The sequence below is a fragment of the Amphiura filiformis genome, chromosome 7, assembly GCF_039555335.1.
Source record: "Amphiura filiformis chromosome 7, Afil_fr2py, whole genome shotgun sequence".
NCBI lineage: Eukaryota > Metazoa > Echinodermata > Ophiuroidea > Amphilepidida > Amphiuridae > Amphiura > Amphiura filiformis.
In genome coordinates, this window is record NC_092634.1 from 61001858 (window position 1) to 61027727 (window position 25870).

General features: G+C 35.3%; 1 protein-coding gene across 1 annotated transcript; it reads left to right on the forward strand.

The window, feature by feature from the left end:
* Positions 1–468: 468 nt before the first annotated feature.
* LOC140157428 (organic cation transporter protein-like) lies at positions 469–22717 on the forward strand. Its single transcript, XM_072180627.1, has 10 exons — positions 469–1011; positions 1253–1356; positions 2311–2465; positions 2703–2871; positions 6423–6564; positions 11649–11737; positions 19200–19411; positions 20199–20307; positions 20653–20862; positions 21796–22717. The coding sequence occupies exons 1-10, from the start codon at positions 613–615 to the stop codon at positions 21914–21916; spliced, it is 1710 nt and encodes a 569-aa protein (XP_072036728.1). The 5' UTR covers positions 469–612; the 3' UTR covers positions 21917–22717.
* Positions 22718–25870: the final 3153 nt, after the last annotated feature.

A 25870-nucleotide genomic window follows, 5' to 3' on the forward strand; every position in this document is an offset into this window, starting at 1 on the left:
TAGCTTATCAAATGAGTGTGTAGGTTTGCTATCTACTGGTGATAGCTTATCAAATGAGTGTGTAGTTCTGCTATCTGCTGGAGATAGCTTATCAAATGAGTGTGTAGGTTTGCTATCTACTGAATATAGCTTATCAAATGAGTGTGTAGGTTTGATATGTACTGGATATAGCTTATCAAAGGAGTGTGTAGTTCTGCTATCGGCTGGAGATGGCTTATCAAATGAGTGTGTAGGTTTGCTATCTACTGGATATAGCTTATCAAATGAGTGTGTAGTTCTGCTATCGGCTGGAGATTAGCGCCTTTTGGAACCAAATTCTTCATTTGGCCTTGGGTTGCGTTGTCATCCGTAACGGATTGTTTGTCCTAATCTCTTCAATAAAAAGCATTGAACCCCGGGCATTGGCATTGAACCACAATTGATCTCGACATAATAAGAAGTCAGTTAGCCCGCCGCATACAATATAAAGCGCGCATACCATTAAAACAAGGAAGCAAAAGATTGCGAGCCTGTGAATGGTCTATTGTACAAGTATCGCCTAATTGTGATATCACAATAGTTGAATTGAATTGAGTTGATGTGGACGGCTAATGAATGATATAATAGTTTAAAATGCAGTTTGATCAAATCTTAGTATATTTGGGCGCCTTTGGCACATATCAAAAACGTGTATACTTCCTGCTGTGCCTGATAAGCATACCCGGTGCATGGCATAAGTTAGGACAAGTATTTCTCGGCGGTTCCGTAGACCATTGGTGTGCAACTCCAGAATTGGACTATGTCAACTGTACCTACTGGGATTTAGATCAGAGTCAATGCGCAGTTGCAAAGCGTGATGCTGCTATACCGACTGACGAAGAGGGATCGTACGAAAGCTGTCTCAAGTATAACTTGACTGGAATACCATTCTATCCAGGAATAAATACATCTGATTATAATAACAAAACAATATCGTGTAACGCTGGATGGAAATATGATAATACAAAATATGAATCTACGATTAATACAGATGTAAGTATGAAATGATAAATCTATTACGCATGTGTTTACAACAATACGACCTTGCCTTTGATTCTAAAACAAGTTAAAACATCAAAACAAAGTAATGAATACATGTAGTGCATCAGTTAAAGAAAATAGATTTAGTTTTAAAATTCGGATTTTGTTTTTGAAGATCGGGGTTCGGATACTTTTTTGGCGCATGAAATTAATTAGTTAATGCGTATAAATTGTTTTTCTATCACTTTTGCAGTATAATCTTGTGTGCAATAGAGAGAGCCTAGCGAATATTGCACAGTCGGTTTTCTTCGCTGGTAATTTGGCCGGCTCAATCATTTTTGGAATCATGGCCGATTGGTAAGTATTTCATCTTTGAAGGGTTGACTTTTTTGTGTAGACCGCATATTGGAACAAATTAACCCGACGAATTTGCATGAATAGCGAAATTGTATTTAAATATCGCTGGAAGGTCACCTCATTAAAAGTGTTTTTTAAAGCTGTCCTTGTCTTGTATTTTTGTTTAACAACCTTCATGCATGAATTAACTCTCGACACGCGGGTGTCGACTACAATTATACATTTGAATGACTATATGAAATTGGAGTTTGTTTCCAAAAGGCATTAAGTCCAAAGGCTGCTTTGTGGGATTTTTTTTATTTGAAAATAGTAAACCTTGCCAATCTAATAACATTGGAGCAGTAGAATAGTAATAACAATTTTTTGGTTATCTTTAAAAAATAACTGCAAATCTCTTCAACCCCCTACACGTGCGAAGAGATTTGCAGTTATTTTTTAAAGATAAAAAGAAGAAGAAAACAATAAATATAAAAGAAAATAATTGTTTTTGGTTCCAAAAGGCATTACGTCCAATGAAGTCCAATGGCAACCATTTTAAACCCTACATTTTAGGGGATAAAATTATATTGAAAATAGTTAGAGAATAAGCTAGAGTTCCTTTTGGAAACAAACTCTTTATATACGAGTATATTTGGAATCACCCACGAAACAGCATTACCGATGGCTTAAGATGAGTACAAACAGGCCCCCGCATTGGTTCAGTGGTCCTTAAGAGAGCTCCAAATTCGGACTTTTTATGTTGATGTAAGCAAAACAGCAGGACAAGGACACTTTAATTACGTTAATTTTGACACCTCATTTCTTACAATTTGAGAATTGTAGTTTAACCCTAGAACTACGAAGATTTTTGTATCCGTCATAAAAAAAAAACCGCGCGCGTTTACGCCCAAGCGACCTAATTCCAATCATAGATCCATCCTTTGCGCTCATTTTACTTGCTTATTGTATTTTTAGGATTGGTCGTTCCCCAACCATGTTGATCGCTCTTATCATATGGGTTTCTTCTGCTCTTGGGACTGCCTTCGCGCCGGATATTTACGTATTCATGGCACTACGATTTTTCGTGTCTTGTGGAAGCTACGGTACCTTTCTACCGGCGTATATTATTGGTAAGAGTGGATTCTTTATTCTTAAACTTAACATTATTCTAATCAGACCTAGACAATTCCTTACGTTTTATTCGTTTTGTTTCCAGTAAAGGATATCCTTATTTTACTTTTTACTAAAGTAAGTCAATTAGTTTTAGTTAGTAACAGTTGGTTATAGTCTAATGTCTTAGTTACTTAGGTAGTTTCTAAAAAATACCACTTGGACATAACTTCAAAATGTTGCTCTTTGTTTTTCAGGCACTGAATTTGTGGGTATCTCAAAGCGTCCCATTACAGGCATTGCTAGTCAAATTGCCTTCGCTGTGGGTCTCATGTCCCTGGCAGGTTTGGCGTATTTTATCAGGAATTGGAGATACCTTCAGCTGGCCATTAGTATTCCTATTGTGTTGCTCTTCTTATATATTCCGTGAGTACACATTGGGCTATTCCACTTCAAATCCACACTACCCCTGTGGAAGATTTTGGAAATATCTTCCACAGGGGGAGTATGTTTTTCAAATGTAACTGGTCAGGGTTAATCATTTTGAAGCCCATATTCCCCTGTATTATGGTTTTACCTATATTTTCGTCAATTGGAGTGAGTATTTCAGTTGTCTATTCGATTCAAAACTCATACTTCCTCTGTGGAAGATTTTAGCTAAATCTTCTACAGGGGTAGCGTGGATTTTTAATTGGAATAGCCCATTATTAAAGCAGTGGCGTAGCCAGCTACTCGAGAGTGTAAATATATGAAAAAGTTTGGCCACAATATGACCAGAGAGTGGTTGCAAGAAAAGCATTTTCATGGAGTTGTTTAAGATAGGTAGAAAAGGCGACATTTTAATGACATTTCCTGTGTTAAAAAGACCATTTCGAAAGTGGCGTGAGCAGATGCACCACAGTTTTCCTTATTGTTGTATGGTTAGTACCGACGGACTAAAGATTTCGACAGTTTTTAGTTGTCTTCCACAAGTTTTATGCCATCCCGTTATCACGTCCACAGAATTACTTTGCCGTGAAAAAATTATTATTTCAATACTAAGTGAACCAAATTTAAGTTAATTATTCACGGTGGCACTACACCCTTTCATAAATTTGTGATTATTTTTGCATTTTTCTCACTTAACAATAACACACTGGTGACAAAAAATATGTATATTATAGGGGCTAGGAATCCAGTTACTACTGGAAGATAAGAAAAGAGGTACCGCTAGAATATACCTCATTTCTTAATATATATAATGAACCACTTGTCTTGAATCACTGAAATTTCGGTGAAGTAATTGGATTCCTTGCCCCTATAATATACATAACTTTTGTTACCAGTGTGGTAAAATGCAAAATTAGTCACAAAACAGACCAAAAATCATATAATTAATTTACTGGCATGTGGCAAAAAATCATATAAATAAATTACTGGCATGTGGCAAAATGGTCGGACGGTCCTCTAGACCTGCTACGCTAATGTATAAGAGGATCAGTTAGGATTGTTGCTGGAGATTAGTGAGATTAGTCTCAGATGACCGCATCAGGGTTTTGTTTTTTCACGGTTTTAGATATTATGGGAGGAAAGTTTCATAATCATATTAGAAACGGCTAAGTCGATTAAAAAAATATTAAAATTAACGACTTTACTCTCTGAGTATTTATGGAATCACTCGCCAAACACACTGCCCTACACTGTTAGAAATGTTCCGTAAATTTTACGGGAAAATATCTGGCAGTTCAAGTATTTTACCGTAAAATTAGCATATTTACGATATATTGCCGTATAGTGTGCGGTATAATGTACGACAGAAAGCCCGTAATTTTTACGGTAAAATACCTGGCAGTTCTATTGCCCGGGTTCTATTGCCAACGTTTTCCCGTTAAAATTACGGTAAAAAACAGTAAAATTACAATATAATATGAAGTAGTCTTTAAACGCAATCTGTCAAGACAAATACGGCTATTTCCTATTTGAAAAATGTGGACAATGCAATACATTGCAAAATAATCAAATTATAGAATTAGTAATTCAGTTTACGGTAAATTACCGTAAAATTTTACGGTTTGTGCCGTAAAAAACGATGATTTCTAATACGTTAACTGTGAATGACAGCCATTCGAATGGAATTTTCTTTCCTACTAACCCGCATACTAAGTGCTGCAGTTTTCTTAAAGACAATATCTAAATAGTCATAAAAGATGACAAAAGTATGATCAAGGCTAAAATAAGTTTGAGATACAATCCGTCGAATGGAATCAATCACCATGGACTACAATGGCCTCATACCAATGGTATAGTTCAATAACCTCAATTAAACAATCATAGTGCAAAATTTGACCTCAAATTTCAGTATGAGTATGAGTTTCAAAGGTCATTCAATGAATGTGCAAATGTATTGGGGTTAAAGAACTGTGCCTTGATAGATGAGCATGTTGTGGATCCTTGTGAATGTTTTAATCGCCCAGACCTGAATCAACATTATACTTACCAAATTTGTACCTCTAAAAAGCCTCAAAATCCCCCAAAATTTATCAAAGAAGATAATTTAAACTCAATGTATCCTTGAATAGATCCTTATTTATGATTTGATAACAAATTTGCATAAAACCACTAATTTTCATCGAATATCGTTTTTCCAGTTTCAACAGGCTGAATCTGGGAAAAAAACTCTTAGACAATTTCGTGTAAAGAACGGAAAATTACCACCCCCTCTTCTCGTTCTGTTCAATGTGTTCCAACATTGATTGATGGGGAGAGGGGATGGTAAATTATTGTTGTAGATGCCATGTTTGTTCCAACCCACAATATACGTCATTTCCATGATCATAAGAAATTCTGCCCGGAATGTCCCAAGTACTTTTTTCCATGATTGTATGCATATGTTATTTGAATAGTGGTGTGGATAATAAAAAGTCCGCGTCGCTATGCTACAAATTAAAGATAGCGATAATGCATCATGATAAGGGACTGTTCACAAACACTCGTTGGGGCCTGCAAAAAATGACCACAAATTTTCCTGGGAAAATTGAGTTTATATGCTTTTCTATGGGGTTGACACATAAATTTCATGTCAAAAAGTGTGGGAGCTGATAAGGGGGGGGGGGCGAACAATTTTCTAGATCAAATTTGTTTGCATCAGCCCCCCCTAACAAGTGTTTGTGAACTGTCCCTAATGACAATCATGAAAATAGCTCCGAGTCGCTAACAATGATAAACGATAATAAATAATGCAACCAAGTTTTAACACTTTTGTTAGGCGCCAGATTAAATTTAACAATTATATGTTTTGTCATAAAATTGAATCGCCAAGTTAGGTCGATCGGTCGGGAATTTTTTTTAATTCTGGAAGTGCCTCTTTAAACTGACCTTAAAAATCAGAAAAATCTGAATAATTCTTCAAATATATATCTCTCCCCAAAACGCCAAATCTGGCGCAGTAGGACCGCTATTTTTGTGGCCTTATTACAAGCACGTGTTATGCGAAACGGTCATGAAATTGGTTGGTGCCCATCAAAACGTAAAACATTGTCGTATATGCCATTTTCCCTACAAGTATAAAATAACATAAACACATTTGTTTTTACTTTTTACCGCTCACAACTTAAGTATACCTGCTGGTAACGCCCCCTCCAACGTTTCTAATTGGTTAATAATATAGGCCTATTCATTTTAAAACTTCGTATGAGAGAGAATTCCATCTTTAATTGCACTATATAAAATGTGAAAGCAGCAATTTGGACCATAAACATACACATGCTAGCTGCGTCTCGCACCGTACACTCATAGAAATTGTTCGTTGGCATTACTCAGTAAGTTGATGTAAGTCGTTGCGTCAACTTTCCGAGTAATGCCAACGCGTACAATTTTGAGTAACGCTGACTCGATATCATTATGTTGGTCGCACTCATTTGCACTTACTTTATTGAGTTGTTACATGCTTGTTTTTGTATATGTATGACAGTAAGTTTATATCATTATATTTATTCCAGGTTTCTAGCGGAGTCCGCACGTTGGTTAATAACACGAGGAAAACATGTAAAAGCTGAGAAGATAATAAGAAGAGTTGCTCAAGTTAACAAAAAAGAATTACCCGATGTACTATTTGAACCTCATGAAATCAGCAAACAAAAGGTAAGCAATGTTAGTGGCTGTGCAATATTTATGAGCCCTGGGGAGGGTAAAATGGGGGTAGGGGTCAAGAAATATTTGGCGAGACGAAGGGGGGGCAATTTTGGCAAGACGAGAGTGGGGGCGGCAAGCGATTTTTGGCACACATTCATGGGCGCCTTTTTAATTAAACGCTCTAAAAAGGCTTAGGAAAACAGTACGGAAACGCTTCAATATGCAAATTTTCATGCTCGCTGCGCTCGCAACATATATCTAGAGTAGACCATTTGAAGTTTGCAAATTGGGATCTTAAAAATTGGCATGTTCGGGGAAGGTTTTTGGCGGGCCGAGAGGGAGAGCAAGCGTTTTTGGCAGGCCGAAGGGGGGGGCAAGCAATTTTGGCGGGCCGTTCAGAGGGGGGGGGGCTCAGAATTATTGCACAATTTAACTAAAGACAGTGTCACAGTGGCTTTATTTTCATACTCGTGCAGGCAATTCTGAAAATAAAAAAGACTTTGTGGTACAACACAAAATTAATTGGTCTTGATATGGGTTTTAAAAATATTGTAATCGTCTTCGTCTGGCCCAAAATTCATATAGTATAGGCCAGTACTCTAAATAAAAATAGTAAAATTACTCAATGGTGCGTAAAGAAAGAACAGAGCAACAACATGAGTCTAGGTGCGCTTCAGACTCCGTATTGTACGTACAATATTGTATGTACAATATTTTTCGTGACGTCAAAAAGTATTGCACGTCCAATAAATATACGTGCCACGACGAGTTGAATCAGATTAGGCCAAAAAAAAAAAAGGTTGTCTCAAAACTGACGAGAAAATTAAAAACAAATGCGAAATGCGATTATTTTTTTCCCCGACTTTTTTTCATGGTATTTTGTAGGCACAAGAAGCTTTAAAAACGCCCGAAAATACGAAAATAATAAAAAAATAAAAATAAAAAATAAAAATATTGCCTACCTGGCCCTCTGTTGATCAGATTAGGTCAGTTTAGATTGTCATGTAATTTGTGAACAACTCACTGAACTGCCGGCCCGGCGTGAGTTGAAGAAAAAGTGACAAAAATTTGACCATGAATTATGTTTTATAGTCAAAATATTCCACTAATTCGATTAATATAATGATATTTGGCCTAAACTTGAACTCATTTGAAATGAAATGTCAGTTTTATTGAGTTTTACACTCATCCATGTGCTTGCAATGCTGTTGATCGGCACTTTGGCGATGTTGGAACTGCATTTTATTGAATTCGGCGAACTTTTATGGCATAAAGCAACATTTTTATAGTAAGTGCACTGCTTGGAAACTTTCTTAAAAAGCGAGATAGTTGGTTTAGAATCACGGCGAGAAAATTTGGAGAAAAAAGTCTGATTTTCGCCGATTTTTTTCTGGCAAAAACTAAAAAAAATTTTTTTTTTGTAATAAAAAAAATTTCCGCATTTGTTTTATGTCAAATCGTGGATTTTACAAACGCGCGCGTCAGCTTTGAGACGAACCTTTTTTTTTTGTTGGCCTTAAATAACGCGCTATATAATATAAAACCCTGACGGTTCATTGTTTGCTAAATCCAAGCGAGGTCACCCGAAAATCTATGCAAGAGAAATTTCTACTGCTGCTGATGAAAAATCCTAGAGTGCGTTTTGTTTTTCTGCACTTTACCAGTAGGCCTAATAAATTCATTAAAAAATAAAAATAAAATAAACATTTAGAGGGAATGTTTTTACTCACTGCTCATCTGATCCACTTTCCCAGGAAACTAAATACCGATACTCCTTAGTTTTATCCCTGACTTTCCAGACATAATTATGAGTAAACATCAAATTTAATGTTTACAAAACAATCAAATATATATACATTCGTTTGCATTTTGTACATTAATATTAATATTAATAATGTACAAACATTAAAAAAGGGGCCTAAGAGTATGTCTATTTTAATCATATACTAATTCCGCCATGCCCAAACATGAAATCGTGTAAAAACAGACCACTTGTAAATTAGAACCCCAAATTTCAATCAAAAATAAAAACAACTTTGTTGTCAAATACACTAGGCCTATACATTGTATTACAGGAATTTAATAGATGGTGCATTTTAATAAATAAATAGATTAACACGGATAACGGACGAGAAATATTTGGCAATACCGGATTTACCACAGAGCCAGTGGATAAAGAAATTAATTAAAATTAAAACCAATTAAATGAGAAAATGAAAGCAAGGACATTTGGTGAAGTATTGTTTTAGAATGCGAAGGAGTCCTAAATGTTACCCAGGCCCAGGACACTGATTAATGTAAATTCGACCCATAGTTATTTTGTCTACTTTTGCCAGCATTCAACCTGTTCAATGTAATTTATGCCTATTTTCAATAAAATTCCGAAATCTGACGTACGGTAGGCCTATCAACGTTGTATCGTGCACAAATTATGATTCGAGACTATTTCATTTGACACGGTTGTATGGATTTCAAAAGATCGGTCCTATAATAGATATCGAATAGAGAATTACAGCAGGAGGCTTTGAGGATGCCGTAATCCTCTTGATAATCAACCAATCAGAGAGACATATTTCAGAAATATGTTCGTATAGTTGAAACTCTTTCAATATTTTAAGTAATCGCGTTTCACATTTAGCAGCACTTTGGCTTGCAATAAAGCCACGAAGGGACGGTAATGCTAATATACGATTTCAGTCAAATATTGGTGCAAATATACGATTTCGGTCAACTATTTGGCTATTCTTTGCCCAAAATTATGAAATGTTTATTAGTAACAACTCTTAGGAGGGTTTTCGAGTAATTTTAACGAAATAATGAGGTAAAATAAAAGAAAGCCCACTTACAATTTTGGACGCTTAACTGTGGTGTTCTAGGGAATTAAAATATCACAATTAACATGTTTAATTCAAAATCGTTGTCCTACAAGCACATGTTAAATGGCTCGATTCACATTAGGTATAAGCTGGGAGATTGTCAGATTGTGTAGACATTACAAATTAATACAAACAATAAGGTTGAAAAAAAAAAAACATTTAAAAATGATTTTAAAAGATCGTCTATTTTGTAGCTTACACTGATTAGACCAAATATCTGCCTCTGACGAAAAAAAAATGTTTTCCATGCTGATTTGTTTTTGTAACGAGTATATCATATCAAAAAGAAAGAAATAAAGGCGGATATTACTTTTTAAAATCTCAACGCATTACTATTAATAGGCCTATAATTAATGAAAAAGTATAGAAGGCGTTGCATCCGGGTCTACAGGCCTACAAATAATCTAAATCAATTAATCAATCAGTAATCAATCAATCAATCAATAAATAAATAAATAAACAAATAGGCCTAAATAAATAAATCTATAAATAAATAAATAAATAAATAAATAAATAAATAAGAACTGAATGTGCCATTTATATTATTATTACAATTTTAATATTTTTTTATATTAATATCAGTATTAATATTATTAACTTTCAAGGTGCCCATTGATTATATAATAATTCAAGTACAGTTGAATACAAGAAGACATAAAAAGATTCCGTGCACGAACACTGCACTAAATTTACCACTCTTAGAAATTTGGCAACTCCGTATCAATTAAGCAACCAATGATTGTGGCGAAATATATATTTTCCCGGTACATACTTTTTATTGTACGTGCAATACTTTCTGACGTCACGAAAAATATTGTACATACAATATTGTACGTACAATGCGGAGTCTGAAGCGCACTTAACGTGATGCGATCAAGCAAAATCAGTCGGAACTCGGAAATATTGATTTTGAGATATAGCCAAACAAAGAAAATATTTCCTTTTGTTTCCTCTTGTTTTGGAAACTCATTAATTGCTCATATCTTTGGAACTGGTTGTTCAATTTCAATGGGGTTTTCTGGAAAATACAGCTTTTTAAATGTTTGAACTATCCTGTAAGAAACTGAAAATTTCCGAGTTCCGTCTGATTTTGCTTGATCGCATCACAAATGGAAGTCAATGTTGATTAAATGTTTACTGAATTTGAGTAACATTTAATCAACATTGAGCTCTATTTACTAATTTTGTTGCTCTGTTCTTTTTTTACTCAACATTGAGTAATTTTTATTTAGAGTGAAATGGGACTTATGTGTATTGTGCTCATCCAATTTTATTTATTATAAGTTTGTGATGACAGAAAAGTAGCACCATAATATGTGATGCGATCAAGCAAAATCAGTCGGAACTCGGCAATATTAAATTTCCAGTTTCTTATATGATAGTAAAAAGCATTTACAAAGCTGGATTTGGCAGAAAACCCCATTGAAATTGAACAACCAGTTCCAAATATATGAGCAGAGTTTCGAAAACAAGAGGAAACGAACGGAAATAGTTCCTTTGTTTGGCTTGATCTCAAAATCAATATTTCCGAGTTCCGACTGATATGTGGTGTTTACTACCCGTATCGTTGGACGAGCTTTACATTTTGGGGCCTACATTCCTATTTGTCAATTTTTATTTATTTTTACACTTTCGATAGGATCGTTGAATGGGACTTAACTTTGGAATTTCTAAAGGTAAAATCAATCATGATTAGCCTACAAAAGGGCTAGTAAATGGTTTACTAGTCTCAGGTTCCAATATAATGATTATATAGGCTGCTTTTAAAATCATTGAATTTGACCAAGTTGTACCTTTGGGGTTTTGATGCTTTGAAATGGTGTTTTTTCCCTCATCAAAGGATATTTTTAAATAGTTAAAACAAGAAAAGTCTAAGCTCAACATCTGCTGAGTTTATAATCATTTTGGCATCAAAATCATCTAGTTTAGCTGATATTGGTGGCGTTTAACTACGAGAGTTCTGAATAATTTATGAGAAAATTCCTCCCAAAGTTAATCTCATTTCGTTGAAAACTGTGCAATAGGCAAGTAGTGGTGTTCACACACCATATTTTGCACAAATGTTTGTCAAATGTACTTTACAATAAATAACATGTATATACGCATTTGTTTGGGAGAATTGTTTGATTGCTTGGATGATGTGTCACCATGCAAGTAACGTGGAAACTAGTAAAATGGCAAGTAAAAATATTTTATCTATTTTTTTTTTACTTTCAGGAAAAACAAAAACAAGGAAATGCTAGTGTCTTAACGTTGTTTAAAACACCATACATGGCTTTCAAGACCGTCAATCTAATGTGGAATTGGTAAGTATAAGGGTTATTCTCAGTGACCCACTCCAAATAGGGTTTTTGTTTTGGTCAAAATTTAGAAGTACAATTTGTTTCTTGTAAAGTTAGGTAAACATTGTAGTTCTGTCAAAAAGGAATTATTTGATAACTCAAAAATCATATAGCTTTTAATCAATTGGTTAACCATAGTAGACAGTTAGAAAGTGTCGTAAATAATTCATGAATACTATTAATATGGTAATGATGGTAATATATATTGCATGCATTAATACGAAATAAAACTTTTATATTTTTATTGTTACTTTGAGATTAAAATTTTAATTGCTTCGTTGATTTTGTTGTCATAAAATTTTAAATCCAATGTTTGAACATAAAGGAAAAGTTTTGATGTTTCGTTATTATATTAGTAAATATTATTTTATTATGCGCGATAATAGGTATTTTAAATTAACGATTGCATTTCATCCCTGTTCTTGTCATACCGGCGTATGACGAAAACTGTAGGTTAAATACCACTAATAGGCCTGGGCGATACATTGAAATACGACGAGTAGGCCCCCCTAACTATTTATTTTCTGAAAAGACTGCATTAAAATCGCTGAAATTGATATATAAGTTATATAGCCAAAAAAGTATTTTTTAGGGTTTGATGCATCAAAATGGTACATTTTCTCTCATTATATGACATTTTTGTTGCAATAGTACCAAAATTCATACGCACGGCTTCGGTTTTTAGTAAATATTCGCCCTACCATATTGTAACTTTCAGCTTCGAGGGCGCACTGTCATTTTAAGGTGTTTGCGGTTCAGTGCGTTAAAACAAGAAAAGTCTCAGGTCAACCTATGGTCATGTTTTTTATAGTGGGACCCTAAAAAGGTGGTGCTGTCACATTTTGCTAAATCATTTTGTCTACTTATTCCTATATTTTTGCTAAAATTCATCATGAACAAATGGTTTTGGTCTTATTTTGAAGATAAATTATTTTTCTAATGAATTAATAACAAATACAATTAAACAAATGTATTAATTAATTACAACAGCTTAATTAAGTTAATTAGTCAGGGGTGGTGCCGGAAGTGGAGGAGCCGGCAGCGGAGGAGCTCTGTGTAATTCCAATGGGAAGTTGATGTTCATTAATAAAATTTATGCACTTTGTTGCCTAGTAGAAGTAAAAATGCATTTTGCATAATGTTAATCTTATTTTTTAACTTTCTATAACTATAATTGCTTAGTTAATCTTAATGAACTTAGTAATTAAGGATTTAACAAGCTTTCAATTAATGCAGTGGAATGTGGGTCATACAATACAATGGGTTGTAATTTTGCATGCATGCATATGAAATAAATTTCAATATTGTTTTATCTTTGAAATATGAAATAAATCTTCTAAAAGGAGATTATTACAGTCAAAGGATTTAATCTGATGACATATTGATCTCTGCTTATTGTTAAATAGTTTATTGATGTAGGCTAATTGTACATGTATTGTACATGTACCTTTGTTACTAATTATTCACTGAATATTGATTTTTGGAACACCCTATATAGGAATTGGATATTTAAATTTGATATTATAGCAATTCTGTAAACTATTTTGAATATATCTTCCAAATTTAATGGCACTTAGGGAAATTTTACATAAATTAAAAAATTAATTTACAACTTTTTTTCTCACCCTGTATAACACAATGGGCTTAACAAATATAGTGCAAACTATACATTTAATGAAAGGACTAACTGTGTACATTCCAAATATCAAGTTCATTTTCCAATTTAATATACTATGTAGAAATATTGGGGCGGTAAAGAAATTGAATTTTTTCGGTATTTTTCAATGGAATCACCCTGTATATTTTTTGGTACACCCTGTATATCCATTCAAACTTTACAGATTTGCAATCATGACAATATATGCTTTCTAAAATGTATACTTTTACTAGTTTGGGTGAAAACTTTTGAAATATAATCAGAAATACAAAAAGGAGTTGATTTTTGACAAATTGCAAGATGTGACACAATTGGGTCCCACCTCAAAAAACATGACCCTATGTTGAATTTTTGATCATTTGGCATCTAAATCATTTAGTTTCACCTGATATTAGTGGCATTGAGCTGTGAGAGTTCTGAATATGAGAAAATTCTACCCGAAATTAGCCATTTTCCCATTGAAACCCGTGTAATACATAATTAGTGGTATTTAACCTGTAGTTGTGAGAAAATCGCGTTTGAAATTCTTCCATTTTTTAAATTTATACTGATAAGAACTTGGAATACAAAATGAATATATAGTTAGTTTTGAAATGTAATTAAGTAATTGTTTAAATTTATTTTAAGCATGACTTTGAACTGTTAGCATAATTTAACCTCAAAGTATACGCCGGTATGTCAGAACAGAAAAGATAGAATCAATATGACATACTATACCGTAAAACCTCGTCTATAAGCATATAGAATGCTTTTGATGAAAGCTAAATTAATCCAGGCGCTGTCCAGCGACAAATATATAAGATTATTTAGTTTGAGCAAATAAATGATTTTATTTATTTATTTATTTATAACAATAGGCTAGAAAGCCTGGACAAACCCAATAGTGAAACCACTAAATTAAAGGGATGCCCATTACATCAAAAACAAAAACAAAATAGAAAAAACCATAATTACGACAAGGACAGGTGGAATGGAGAAATAAAAGGAGACCAAACTAAATGGCTACACGAGGTGGAGACAAACAGCAGATTTAAAGGCTGGTAGGGAGGTGCTTTTGACAACATCCTCGGGTAGGTAGTTCCACAAGGTGGGAACATATGGGTAAAAAGACCTTTGGCAGAGTGTGAGCCTTCGGAAAGGTGTATCAAGAGAGAGGCTATTGAGATTGCGGAGAGTGGTCTTGGGGTGGGGCTTGAATGGGTTGGGAGAAGAGCAGAGGTGGTTGAGTATCTTAAAAAGATGGCTAAGGGCAGCAATGTCACGACGCTTAGACAGGCTTGGGAGATTGCATTTACAGAGAAGGTCTGCGTGAGAGAGATTCCAGGATTGAAGAATCACTCTGCAAGCAAATCTCTGAGTGGACTCGAGCCTGTTGGTTAATGTGACATTTAATGGATGGAAGGTGATGCTGCCATATTCCAGAATTGGTTGGACAAGGGCTAAGTAGAGCAAACGCCGGATAGTTGGTGAGGCACAGTTGAATGCTCTGTGAATGTAGCCTATGGTTTTTCGGGCTTTCTTAGAGATGAAATTCACATGCTCATTCCAAGATAATTTGTCAGAAATATGAATACCAAGGAACTTGACAGAGGAGACTCTTTCAATCACCTGGTTATTCATATAAAGGCTCATGTTGGGAAAGGGTCTTTCTTGGTTGAAATAACCATGAGCCTGGTCTTTGAAGTATTGGCTGTGAGATTGTTTTTGAGAACCAGTGGTGGATGGTGTCAATGTCAGCTTGAAAGTTGGTGATGTCACTGTCATTGCTGATAGGTTTGTAAAGGGTGGTGTCATCGGCATATAGAACAAGAGAACTGTTTGGAGAAAATGAAGACATACAAAGATCATTAATGTAAATAAGAAAAAGTAGAGGCCCCAGGACGGAGCCCTGGGGAACACCAGACAGAACAGGAGTAGGGTCAGAAGAAACACCATGGACAGAAACAGACTGGGTTCTGCCGGAAAGGTACGACCTAAGCCAGCATAGAAGGGGCCAGTGATACCAGCAGAACGAAGTTTGAGCAACAATGGATTGTGGGGACTTTGTCAAAAGCCTTACTAAGGTCGAATAATGCAACAGCCACACTCTCCCGATTTTCAAGATGCACATACCAATCATTAAGGGCCGTAAGGAGAGCATCTGATGTTGAGGATTTGGGAAGAAACCCAAATTGCTGGTTGGTCAGGACTTTGTTGAAATTAAGATGAGTGATGATATGTTTATGAATAACTCTCTCAAGAGTCTTGCAGACAATAGGTTGCAAAGAGATGGGACGGTAATTGGTAACAGAGTGACGATCACCAGACTTGAAAATGGGTATGACACGGGAAAGTTTCCATGCACTGGGTGTAACACCAGTGGAGATGGAGAGATTGAAAATCTTGCACAAGATGGGTGACACGGAAACAGTGGTGTTCTTAAGCATCACTGCAGTTATGCCGTCAACACCTGCAGCTGAGTTATTGTTCAGCTTGCTAATGAGCTTCACAATTTCCCCAGGGCTGCACCTGAAATGAGATAAAGGATTATCAATGTTATAATGAGGAGCAGCAAAGTCTGAGGCAGTATCCGTATTAAAGCACTCAGAAAAGAAAAGGCTAAAAGTATTGGCAATCTCAAGAGGAGTAGAGGTGCAGGTTCCCTTGTAATTAATGGTATCGGGAATGGAGGATTGGCCAGACCGAGACTTGACATAGCCCCAGAAGGATTTAGTGGGAGAGTTATTGTTCAAAAGGCCAGCAAAGAAAGATTGCTTGGCAAATTTCAACTGATTTGAAAGGGCATTCCTAGCAGCTTTATATTTGGTATAAATGTCGGCTTTAGATGTTTTCTTCCACTTATTAAACAAGGCATGTTTTTTCTTAATTAGATACCTGAGGTCAGAATTTAGCCATGGGGGATCCTTAGACTTGCAACGGACGAACTTTTGAGGAATACATTCAGACATGGTTTCCATGAAAAATTTGAGAAAGTTATCCCAAGCAGTGTCAACATTGACACTGTCATCAAATCTATACATAGCTAACTTGCTGTTGACAGCATCCCAGTTGGCTTTGCTATATAACCAAATGGATCTGCCCACAGCAGGTTTAGGATCTGATAAGGTGAAGTTGACATTACACCTAATTACACTATGGTGACATAATTATACAAGCATATGCAAACAAATACTATATTAAGACCAATTCAATTCTTTTGGCATATTTACGGCTGGTTTGTATTAGTTAGCTTTCATCAAAAACACTATATATGCTTTTAGACGAGGTTTTACGGTCTACTCTGTGATACGCTAGTATGTCATCACAAAAGAAGAAACATAGGAATACTTTGTGCAATATTTCTTATTATTTCTCATAATAAAAACCATAAGAAAGCATGTAATGACAATACAGGGTGTCCCAGAAAAAAATTACCGGGCGAATGAATTTGAGCGTAAGTCGAGAAATAGACATCAGAATCCAAATATCTAAATATAATCGTGTAGCCCATCTCATTCTGCATCTCATACGCTAATTTTATTGGAATCAGTTGACTGATTGCGAAGAAATGAGCGATTCACTTCATTCCAAGTTTGAAAGAAAGATCATTCAACACAATGTCGTGCACTAGTGGTTAACTGTCAATGGGCTTCATATTTTGTTCTTTTTAGACTGTTTCTGTTTCTGCACGATATTGAAAATGAAAGTTTGCATGTAAGATGATGTTCGGTACTGGTAAATATCTTATTCGTTAATGTAGATATAAATGCTGCTTAAAGAATTATTGCATAAAGAATTCCAGCTGGCTTAAAAAATTTCTCACACAGAAATTGTAATGCAAAGTTTTTCTTTTAAAATTTCAACATTAATGTTGCATGGTATCAAAAATCCCCATGTACAGCTGTAAGCACTTGATCATTGTCATTCTTGGCTAAAATGTCCTTTGGAAAGTTAAAATATAACATATTTGCACAACCTAAAGAATTAAAGTTGGAAAGCTTCCAATTGCAGAAATCAAAGTTTTCTCGGACAAACTGTTATTCATCTTCAGTGAAAGCATGCATGAATAACATAACACCAGATTATAAAATAGATAATGTGGACTAAATTTAATGAGATACACACATTTTTGGAAGCAACCAGTCAACTGAATCAAATCAAAGTTTTGTATGTGATAAAAAATAAAATAGGCTATGCGCTACATTTAATTTAAAAGTTTTTGATTCTGAAGTCTATTTCTCGCCTTACGTTCAATTTTATTCACTCGGTAAATGTTTCTGGGACACACTGTATAATAACAAAATATAAGATGAAAATATATATATTTTGTTGATATTTATTTTAGAAGAGACGCTTACATTGTATGACTCGACGTGTTTTCATAGGGAAAACGGATGTTTTCTTCCTTTGACTTCCAACAGTGCTTTTTTTCATATAATTATTTGAAAAGTGTGCAACCCGAGAACCGCGAAACAAACAAATAAACGGAACCTGAGTACTTGTTATCATATACAGGGTGAATAAAAAGTGCAATAGAGCAAAGAATCAATATTTATGTAAGAACCAAGTTGAACTTTCCCGTTATTGAAAGTTCCCATAAATGCCACACTCAATAGTCACCGTCTGTGAAAAAATGAAGTGAATCGCAACTACCATTTAATTTTTATGAGTCCTTTTGCTGCAATACCCAATTTCATTATTTGTCCACGAGGTACCATCGTATTTTGAATGAGAGCACACAATGCACGATAAAGGCACCAGCTCTGAAACCGACTTTAACTTAAATAAGGTTGATATTTACGTTGTTTTAATTTGTTGTTTTTTTCTGTTCAAACAAACTTTCTAACATTACTTTTAAATCCTCCATACTTCACTTGACTCCATCTCCATTTTTTTAAATATCAAAATATCCAACTTACTGGATATTTAGTAATTCACTCCGCTTTAATTTGCGCGCATTTCATTTCGACATTTGAAAAACCCGCCTACAAATTTGTATGTTTTTGATAGAGAATAAACATCTTTAAAGTAAAGGTAAAATGCAAAGAACAACAAATAACATTACGTCTCACTTGAAGAGAATTGATCAAAAATTGAACTCCCTCCTGAGGTTCGCATCTGTCAATGAATTGACCACATCACCATGCTCTCATTATAACTAGAGGCAGTATATGACACACATGGGTTAATGAGTTACATAAATATGACCTTGCAGTATTGCGTTACCAGGAAGTGAGTTTTGCCTAAGGCAATTTGTGATTAAATGGCGATTCCTCACTATAAGAGTTATTACCGTTGGTTTGGTTGAAAAAGACATGGTCAAATCTGTTCTGCTCAGGCAGCAAAACCTAATGAATGTTTCTTCTCCTTAAACAAAACCAAGGGCAATAACACTTTGGGTGTTCCATTTTATTTCAATGCCATGGCAGTTGTTCCAAATCTACCTTACACAGAGTGGTCTGACATTCAAATCTAGATGTCTCTTGGACAAACATTAAAATTGGGTATCGCTATAAAATTTGTCATAAAAACAAAATGGTAAATGATAATTCCTTGATTTTTTCATACAAGGTCACTAATGGATACATCATTTATGAAATATTTAAAAACCTAAAAGGTTCAACTCGGTTCTTAAATAAAAATGGATTCTTTTCTCTATTGCACTTTTTTTACTCACCTTGTACATGTAGCCTTCCGCATCATCATAACTAAACCTCATTACAACACCAGTGAAATTGTGCCATTGCCGACTGCAGGGCCTAAACGTGTTTTTATTTAATACTATCATAGGTGCGTAAATAGTTTAGTATACTACGGGATCTCGCTAAATATTCCAAACCTAGGAACCAACAGCTACTTAGCCTTCTTCTTCTCTGGTCTTGTTGAAATCCCTGCCTACCTGTACGCTATATGGGCATGCCAACATTTCGGAGGACGCAAATTTAATCTTACCGGAGCTTTGCTCCTCGCAGGAGGATCTTGTCTTCTTACCGGGTTTCTTCGTAAGTATGAACAAATTGTAATTATTTAAAAAAAATGAAACTTCAACGATCTAAGTTTATGTTGATTTATATATATTGTGCCCAAAACGTATCCTCACAATTGGAAGAAAAATCCTTATTTTAAAATTTAAGCAATATTTGGGTAAATCTATTTTTTAAATAGATGCACTATCTAAAATCCTGCACATTATGACACCCCATTGAATCCAATGTGACTTCAAGAAGCAAAGTTACAAGCATTTGAATAGAAGAAGGTCCAGTTTTAAAAGTGACTAACTGGCCTATTCAAAACTTCACGGACTAGTCATCTGGTTTGAGAGTGGTGAATGGCTAATCTATGCGTGCCTTTAATTTTAATACAAAAGGAACAAACAAAAACTGAAACAAAAGAACTGGCAAATAAAATGGAAGTTATAAAAAGTACAGAGAAGTAAAAACTGAAATAAAAACTGCTTGAAAATAAAGCTTCATTGAAGAAACTGTGTTGTCGCTTGTTGGAATATTTTTGCGCTTTGTATATGTCAGTTTTAAAACTGGACCTTCCGGCTATTCAATTGCTTGTAACTTTACTTCTTGAGGTCACATTGGACTCAATGTGGTGTCATAATGTGCAAGATTAGATAGTGCATTTATTAAAAACAATATTACCCCAATATGGTTCAGTTTTGAATATTGAGAACCTGTACTTCGGAAACAGACATGCACGGCGACATGTTGCATTCATGTTTATCGCCAAACTAGTGTATGCACCCTCATCTCTGTTCAGTGAACGTTTTTGGCATTCCAGCACCCGGAGTAGCCGTTACTTGTGTGGCCATGGTAGGAAAGTTTGCTGCTTCTGCTTCTTTTTCAATAGTCTACATTTTCTCTGCTGAAATCTATCCAACTCCGGTTCGGTAAGTAAAAGCTGTTACAACCCCAGGTCGCGCCCGGGCGTGAGAAATGTCGATTAAGTGGTAACCATGGTAATGGTAATGAAAAAAATATCATCAATTATATGATACCAAAACCTCGTCAACAATCGGGGGATAAGGCTATCGATTGAGTTACGGACCTTTGAGGCAATGTCTTCTAGGGGTGTATGGTTTTCAACTGAACAGCCCATTTACCATTGAATTGTCAAATCACCACGCACCTTACAGCTAATATAATAGACAACATTAAATGTAGAAAGTGAGTTTTCTGATTCATTGAAGGAAATGAATATTAAAAACTGTTATATTTTGATAATTTCCCGCTAGCTCTGCAGGAACGGGAATCTCGTCAGCCGCGTCACGCATCGGTGGTATGGTATCGCCTCTCATATTCTTAGTGGGGACACACTGGACACCTTTACCTTTCGTTCTCTTTGGAACATGTGCCATATCTGCGGGATTATTAACCCTTCTACTTCCGGAAACAAGAGGAAAAAGTCTTCCTGAAACTCTAGAAGAGGGTGAAAACTTTGGCAAGTAAGTAGTTACAGGGGCAATGTGGGTAGATACGATTTGCTACGATCTTGATGTTGTGGGTTCGAGCCCTATTATGCATGGCAGAGGCATGTTTGAGACATTTTGTTTTTGTTTCTTTGTTTTTAGTTATTTTGACTACCGTGAGCTTTTTGAAATCATATTATTTCCAACGGTTCGTGAAAAAGCTCTGCACTAGCTTCCCTTAAGACATTGGAACATTTCGACATTCTATATTATACACATCTAAAACTATTATAGATGGAATTTTCTTGCACGAACGAACCCCTCCTCGATTTTTTGGGTTATTTAATTTTTATTTATTGTTTGGTATTATTCAACCGGTTTTTTTTCTCACCACAACCGCATATTATAATAGCATACACTCAGCTTTAATTATTGCGCTATTGCAGAGGCGTAACAAGAGTCTCGGAGGCCCATGGACAAGGAGCAGTGCGGGGCCCTTTTAACATCTCCTTTATCAGCCCATATTTCATTTTCTCTTTTGCTCGGGGACCCTGAACGCTCGGGACCCATGGACCTCGTCCACCCTGTCCACCCGCTTGCTACGCCCTTGCGCTATATTGTTTTCCACAATTTATTCACCACAATAGTTGAAACAAATGTACATGCGTGTACATCAGTAGCTATCAGTTATATAGATGAATTGACTTCTGACGTCAATGCCTGACAGTATGCGCACGCATCATCACAATTTCCTTTGTTTTTTGCCTGGCAGTATGCGCGCGCATCATATTTTGTTCAGGGATCGTGTTTTTAAAACTCCCGCCACATCACAATAAGGCGAACAGCGTAGTGGTTGCATGTGGTTCACTCAAGCATATCGATATAACAGTCCCTTGCCTATGTTGATAAACATTGAGGTCAACTCATCTATAGAAAATAAGTTTTGCATTTAAATATTTCATTTTGCAGGCCCAAATGGATGGGTTGTTCTTCTGATGGGACTGGTGAACGATCCAGACAGGAAACTAAGGGCAACGTAATCAATGGTACCAGCGGTAATTACACTGCATTGCCAGATGTGGAGTCTTGAGATGTTAAATCGCTCGTGGATTCGGATCTACGAATCAATACTTTCTCATGTATTCTCCTTAACATATATACATGTACTTCAATACAGCTGAGCTGGACATTGGAGGAGTCTGTGGTGCATGTGCGCAGGTGCAGGTGCTCACTTGGTGCCCATAAATATGTACAATGGATGCAGTTAAAAACTATTCATTTACAACTTTTGTTGGGGCCTGTTGGAAACTTCTTTCTTATCTAAAGTGACAATTCCGGGGTGGCAATATTTTCTGAAAGGGTACAAATATAAGACAGGTAGACATCGAGTATTGATTTTAAAATGTGAATATTGTTTAAACTAACTTGGAACTCCAATTATTACCTATTCATTCAAATTTGTAGTGGTTTTTAATGTCAGTGGAAATTAATGATCTATCTCTTGAGTGGCGTAATTTTTATTTATAATGTACATCACTTTTAAATGTCTTTAGCAAAGGTAGCGTGTAATTACTAGTAAATTATGGCTAGTAAATTATACCAACGTTTGCACAATCGCTAGCAGCGTTCGGATGTGGCTAGTCGCGGCAGCGACGAAGCGACAAAGTTGCCTGCAAGTCAATTGGTTACGATTTTACGCTAGGGCATGCATTCCAGCCTGCGACTTATCGATCAGATATCGGCAATCGCCTTTCTGATAAGCAACGGAATTTACCAACACCATCCTTTCGACGGTTTCAATAATTGCTTGAATAGGTTCTTGTGTTTTAGTGCTGCAATGAAGATGTAGTATAGTAAGTGTCCCACTCCAGTGGCGTAGATTTCTTTTTGACATTGGGGGGTGGAGATGGAACACAATTCTTCAAGTATTTAGTAATTCTTCAAGTTTATTTAGTAAGAATAATTTTACTATTTTGAAGCTAAACTGATGAAATATGGTGTAAAAGTAGAATTCGCGCGCGATAATTTGCTTTTTTGGGCAAAAATGGACAAATATGAGGTTAATTTGGTCAGAAATCCATTATCAGGCGTCAACATGGGGGTGGGGGGTGGGGTGGTTGTATGGACCACCCCAACAAAATATTTGGGGGATCTACGCATATGGTCCCACTTACCCCACTGTCCCACTTACCCCATCTTACCCTATGTCATAGGTCTTGAAAGTAAACACAATTTTAAGTCTATAAGGCCTATAGTTATTTAGCAGCACACACATGTAAAACCGTCCGACAGAGAATAAAGTTGTTGTTACTAGATTTCTGATAATAATAATTTTTGAACGATTATTATTTCTTTTTTACTGTGGACGTGAAGGTCAATCTGAAATTATGTTAACAAAAAAGGTGACAGTTTATTATACGTCGTTATTAAGCGTTAGATTATTTTATTGTTAGAATTGTAAGGTCAATTATCCTTATCGTTGAAATATTCTTATGCTTGAATTGCTCGAAATAATATCGATTGTAACCTTATGGCTAGACTGCTCTGTATTCCCTTTTTGATAAACAATTCACACCATTTCACGCATTAAACGGCACATCCCCAGTGACTGCCCTGCCCAGAGAAATTTTTCCCATGGATAGCTGGCTGTTGGATCAGAAAAGGTCATTGGTGGATTTTCCATGATCAGAGGGATTAGAGGGATGATAAATTAAAATGGTCTACTACAGTAGACTTCCTCAGAGCCATACAAGCTAACCAAAAATAGTATATCTCTCAAAGTTTGTGAAGATTTTAAAATTAAATACAATACAATGAGGAATGCGTTTTTTCCCTCAAACTCAAGTAAAAATAAGCTTGTGATACCTGGAACTTTCAAAACTTATACAATGTATATTATATAGACATAATGAAATTTTCACCATTTTCGCAACCCCCACGACGGGTATTAAATAAATGCAACATTACGGAAACTTGATCGGATGCTGTTAAAATTTATTTATTTATTTATTTATTTATTTATTTATTTATTTATTTATTTATTTATTTATTTATTTATTTATTTATTTATTTATTTATTTATTTATTTATTTATTTATTTATTTATTTATTTATTTATTTATTTATTTATTTATTATTATTTTTTATTCTGATATCCACAGTCTTGTCCACCTACTTCTCTAAATCATGACCAACACCTGAGAGGGCCGCTAATGATTCGATACATTTATATATTTACAGCAGAGGTAGGGGGACATGACTTCAGAGATCAGAAGAAAAAAATAGGTCGAGAAGAAAAAACAAACCAAAAAAGAAGAAGGGACAAAAATCCAGCACCCTAACGCCTCGAACCGAGGCTAGTAAAAACTGTGGAAGATAGAGAATTGGTAATGTGCTAATGGTTATCACGGTAATTTAGAGCCAGGAATACGCCATCACTTTTGTAACGTTCTGCTTTTGCTAATAGATAGTGGCGCTATAGACCCTATCGAATAAACCAGGCGGCATAGGAAGCGCAACACGTGACGTACGAGGCTGGCGAAGATACAGGGCTGACAGCCCCATTCCAAATACACGGTTAGCAATTACAAATGGAAAATTAACATACTTGCAGTGAGGTACTTTGTCGAACCCCGACGGTTTTAGAGTAAGATAATTTTGCTTTGACACCACATAACAAATTTAGAATTGTTTGTGAAGATTTCATGATTATGTATTAATCCAATGGCGACGTCAAAAATAGCGATATCGCTTCCACCACCGCCTGGAATAAACTCAACTGGAACGGTATAACCAATTCATAACAATAGCAGACATGTTGGTTCTAAGTGACAGAGGACAGGTCTCTAGTTCAATTCGACAACCATTCGTACATATCACACGTTTTATTGTATTATCATGAGAATTGCCCGTGGTACCTTAGACCTAAAAAAAGAAAATTGTTTGATTGGCGTAACATAAAAAAAAAAAAAAAAGGGTAGGTAGGTCGGAATTTTTTTTAAAGCTGTAAATTGCGTTTGATAAAGGCCTTGGAACTTTTTCTTCCTTTTTTAAAATAAAAATTAATTGATTAATTAATTAATTGATTATTATTTTTTATTTATTTATTTTATTTGCCAAACTGTAGGATTGGGCTATAATTTTAGGGTCGGTCGGGTTACGCCAATCAAACAATTTTTTGTTTGAGGCCTTATGGTGGACATAATTTTATTCAAATGAGGACGAATGACGTAGTACGCAGTACGAATGACGTAGTACGCAGTCTTTGATTACACTACACGGTTGAATGCATAGCAATGTAAGAGCTGTGGAGCTTATATCTGAAAAATGGGCCTCTTTGCTTGGTTTTTGTCAAAACCTCAAGTGTTCCCTTCATCCGATCAAAATATTTTAATATCAAACGAAAGCTAACACTTTCCCCAAAGAACACTTTTCGTCACTAGGTCAACAGATAATGCAATTTAATGTTATAGCAAGGCGAATGTGGAAGTGAACTAATAATCGAATTAACTACCAAAGCAATATGGTAAAACAAATTTTGAATATATAGCGCTGTGAATTGGAATGCATTAGGCCTATAATTAACATTTGAAATAAGTTGTCCGTTAACAATGGCCATCTAATTCAAATAATAGAATTTAAAATAAAGTTAATAAATTACTAATTTAAAAAAAACCCGTACTAGATGGGTTACATATAGCACCAGCTAGCATACTGAATACAGCAATTAAAACTAATATCATATTTGAGACCATGGAAGTAAGGCCTAAAAATTATTTGTATAGCCTTTTTCTTTCTTTCTTTCTTTCTTTCTTTCTTTCTTTCTTTCTTTCTTTCTTTCTTTCTTTCTTTCTTTCTTTCTTTTCTTTCTTTCTTTCTTTCTTTCTTTTTCTTTCTTTCTTTCTTTCTTTCTTTCTTTCTTTCTTTCTTTCGTTTTTCTTTCTTGTTTCTTCTTGCTTATTTACTAATTAAAAATTCATATAGTTGCCTTTATCGTGCAAATAAGAAATCACATCATTCATTGTAGAGCGTCGCAAAGGTGCAC

What these genes read in the sequence shown, in the direction of transcription:
- LOC140157428 (XM_072180627.1), top strand. Translation starts at nt 613, where the DNA reads ATGCAGTTTGATCAAATCTTAGTATATTTGGGCGCCTTTGGCACATAT. An exon ending in TTGCTCTTCTTATATATTCC is followed by an intron (nt 2,872 to 6,422) that starts GTGAGTACACAT and finishes TATTTATTCCAG; the next exon opens with GTTTCTAGCGGAGTCCGCAC. An exon ending in TCTTCTTACCGGGTTTCTTC is followed by an intron (nt 19,412 to 20,198) that starts GTAAGTATGAAC and finishes TTGGCATTCCAG; the next exon opens with CACCCGGAGTAGCCGTTACT.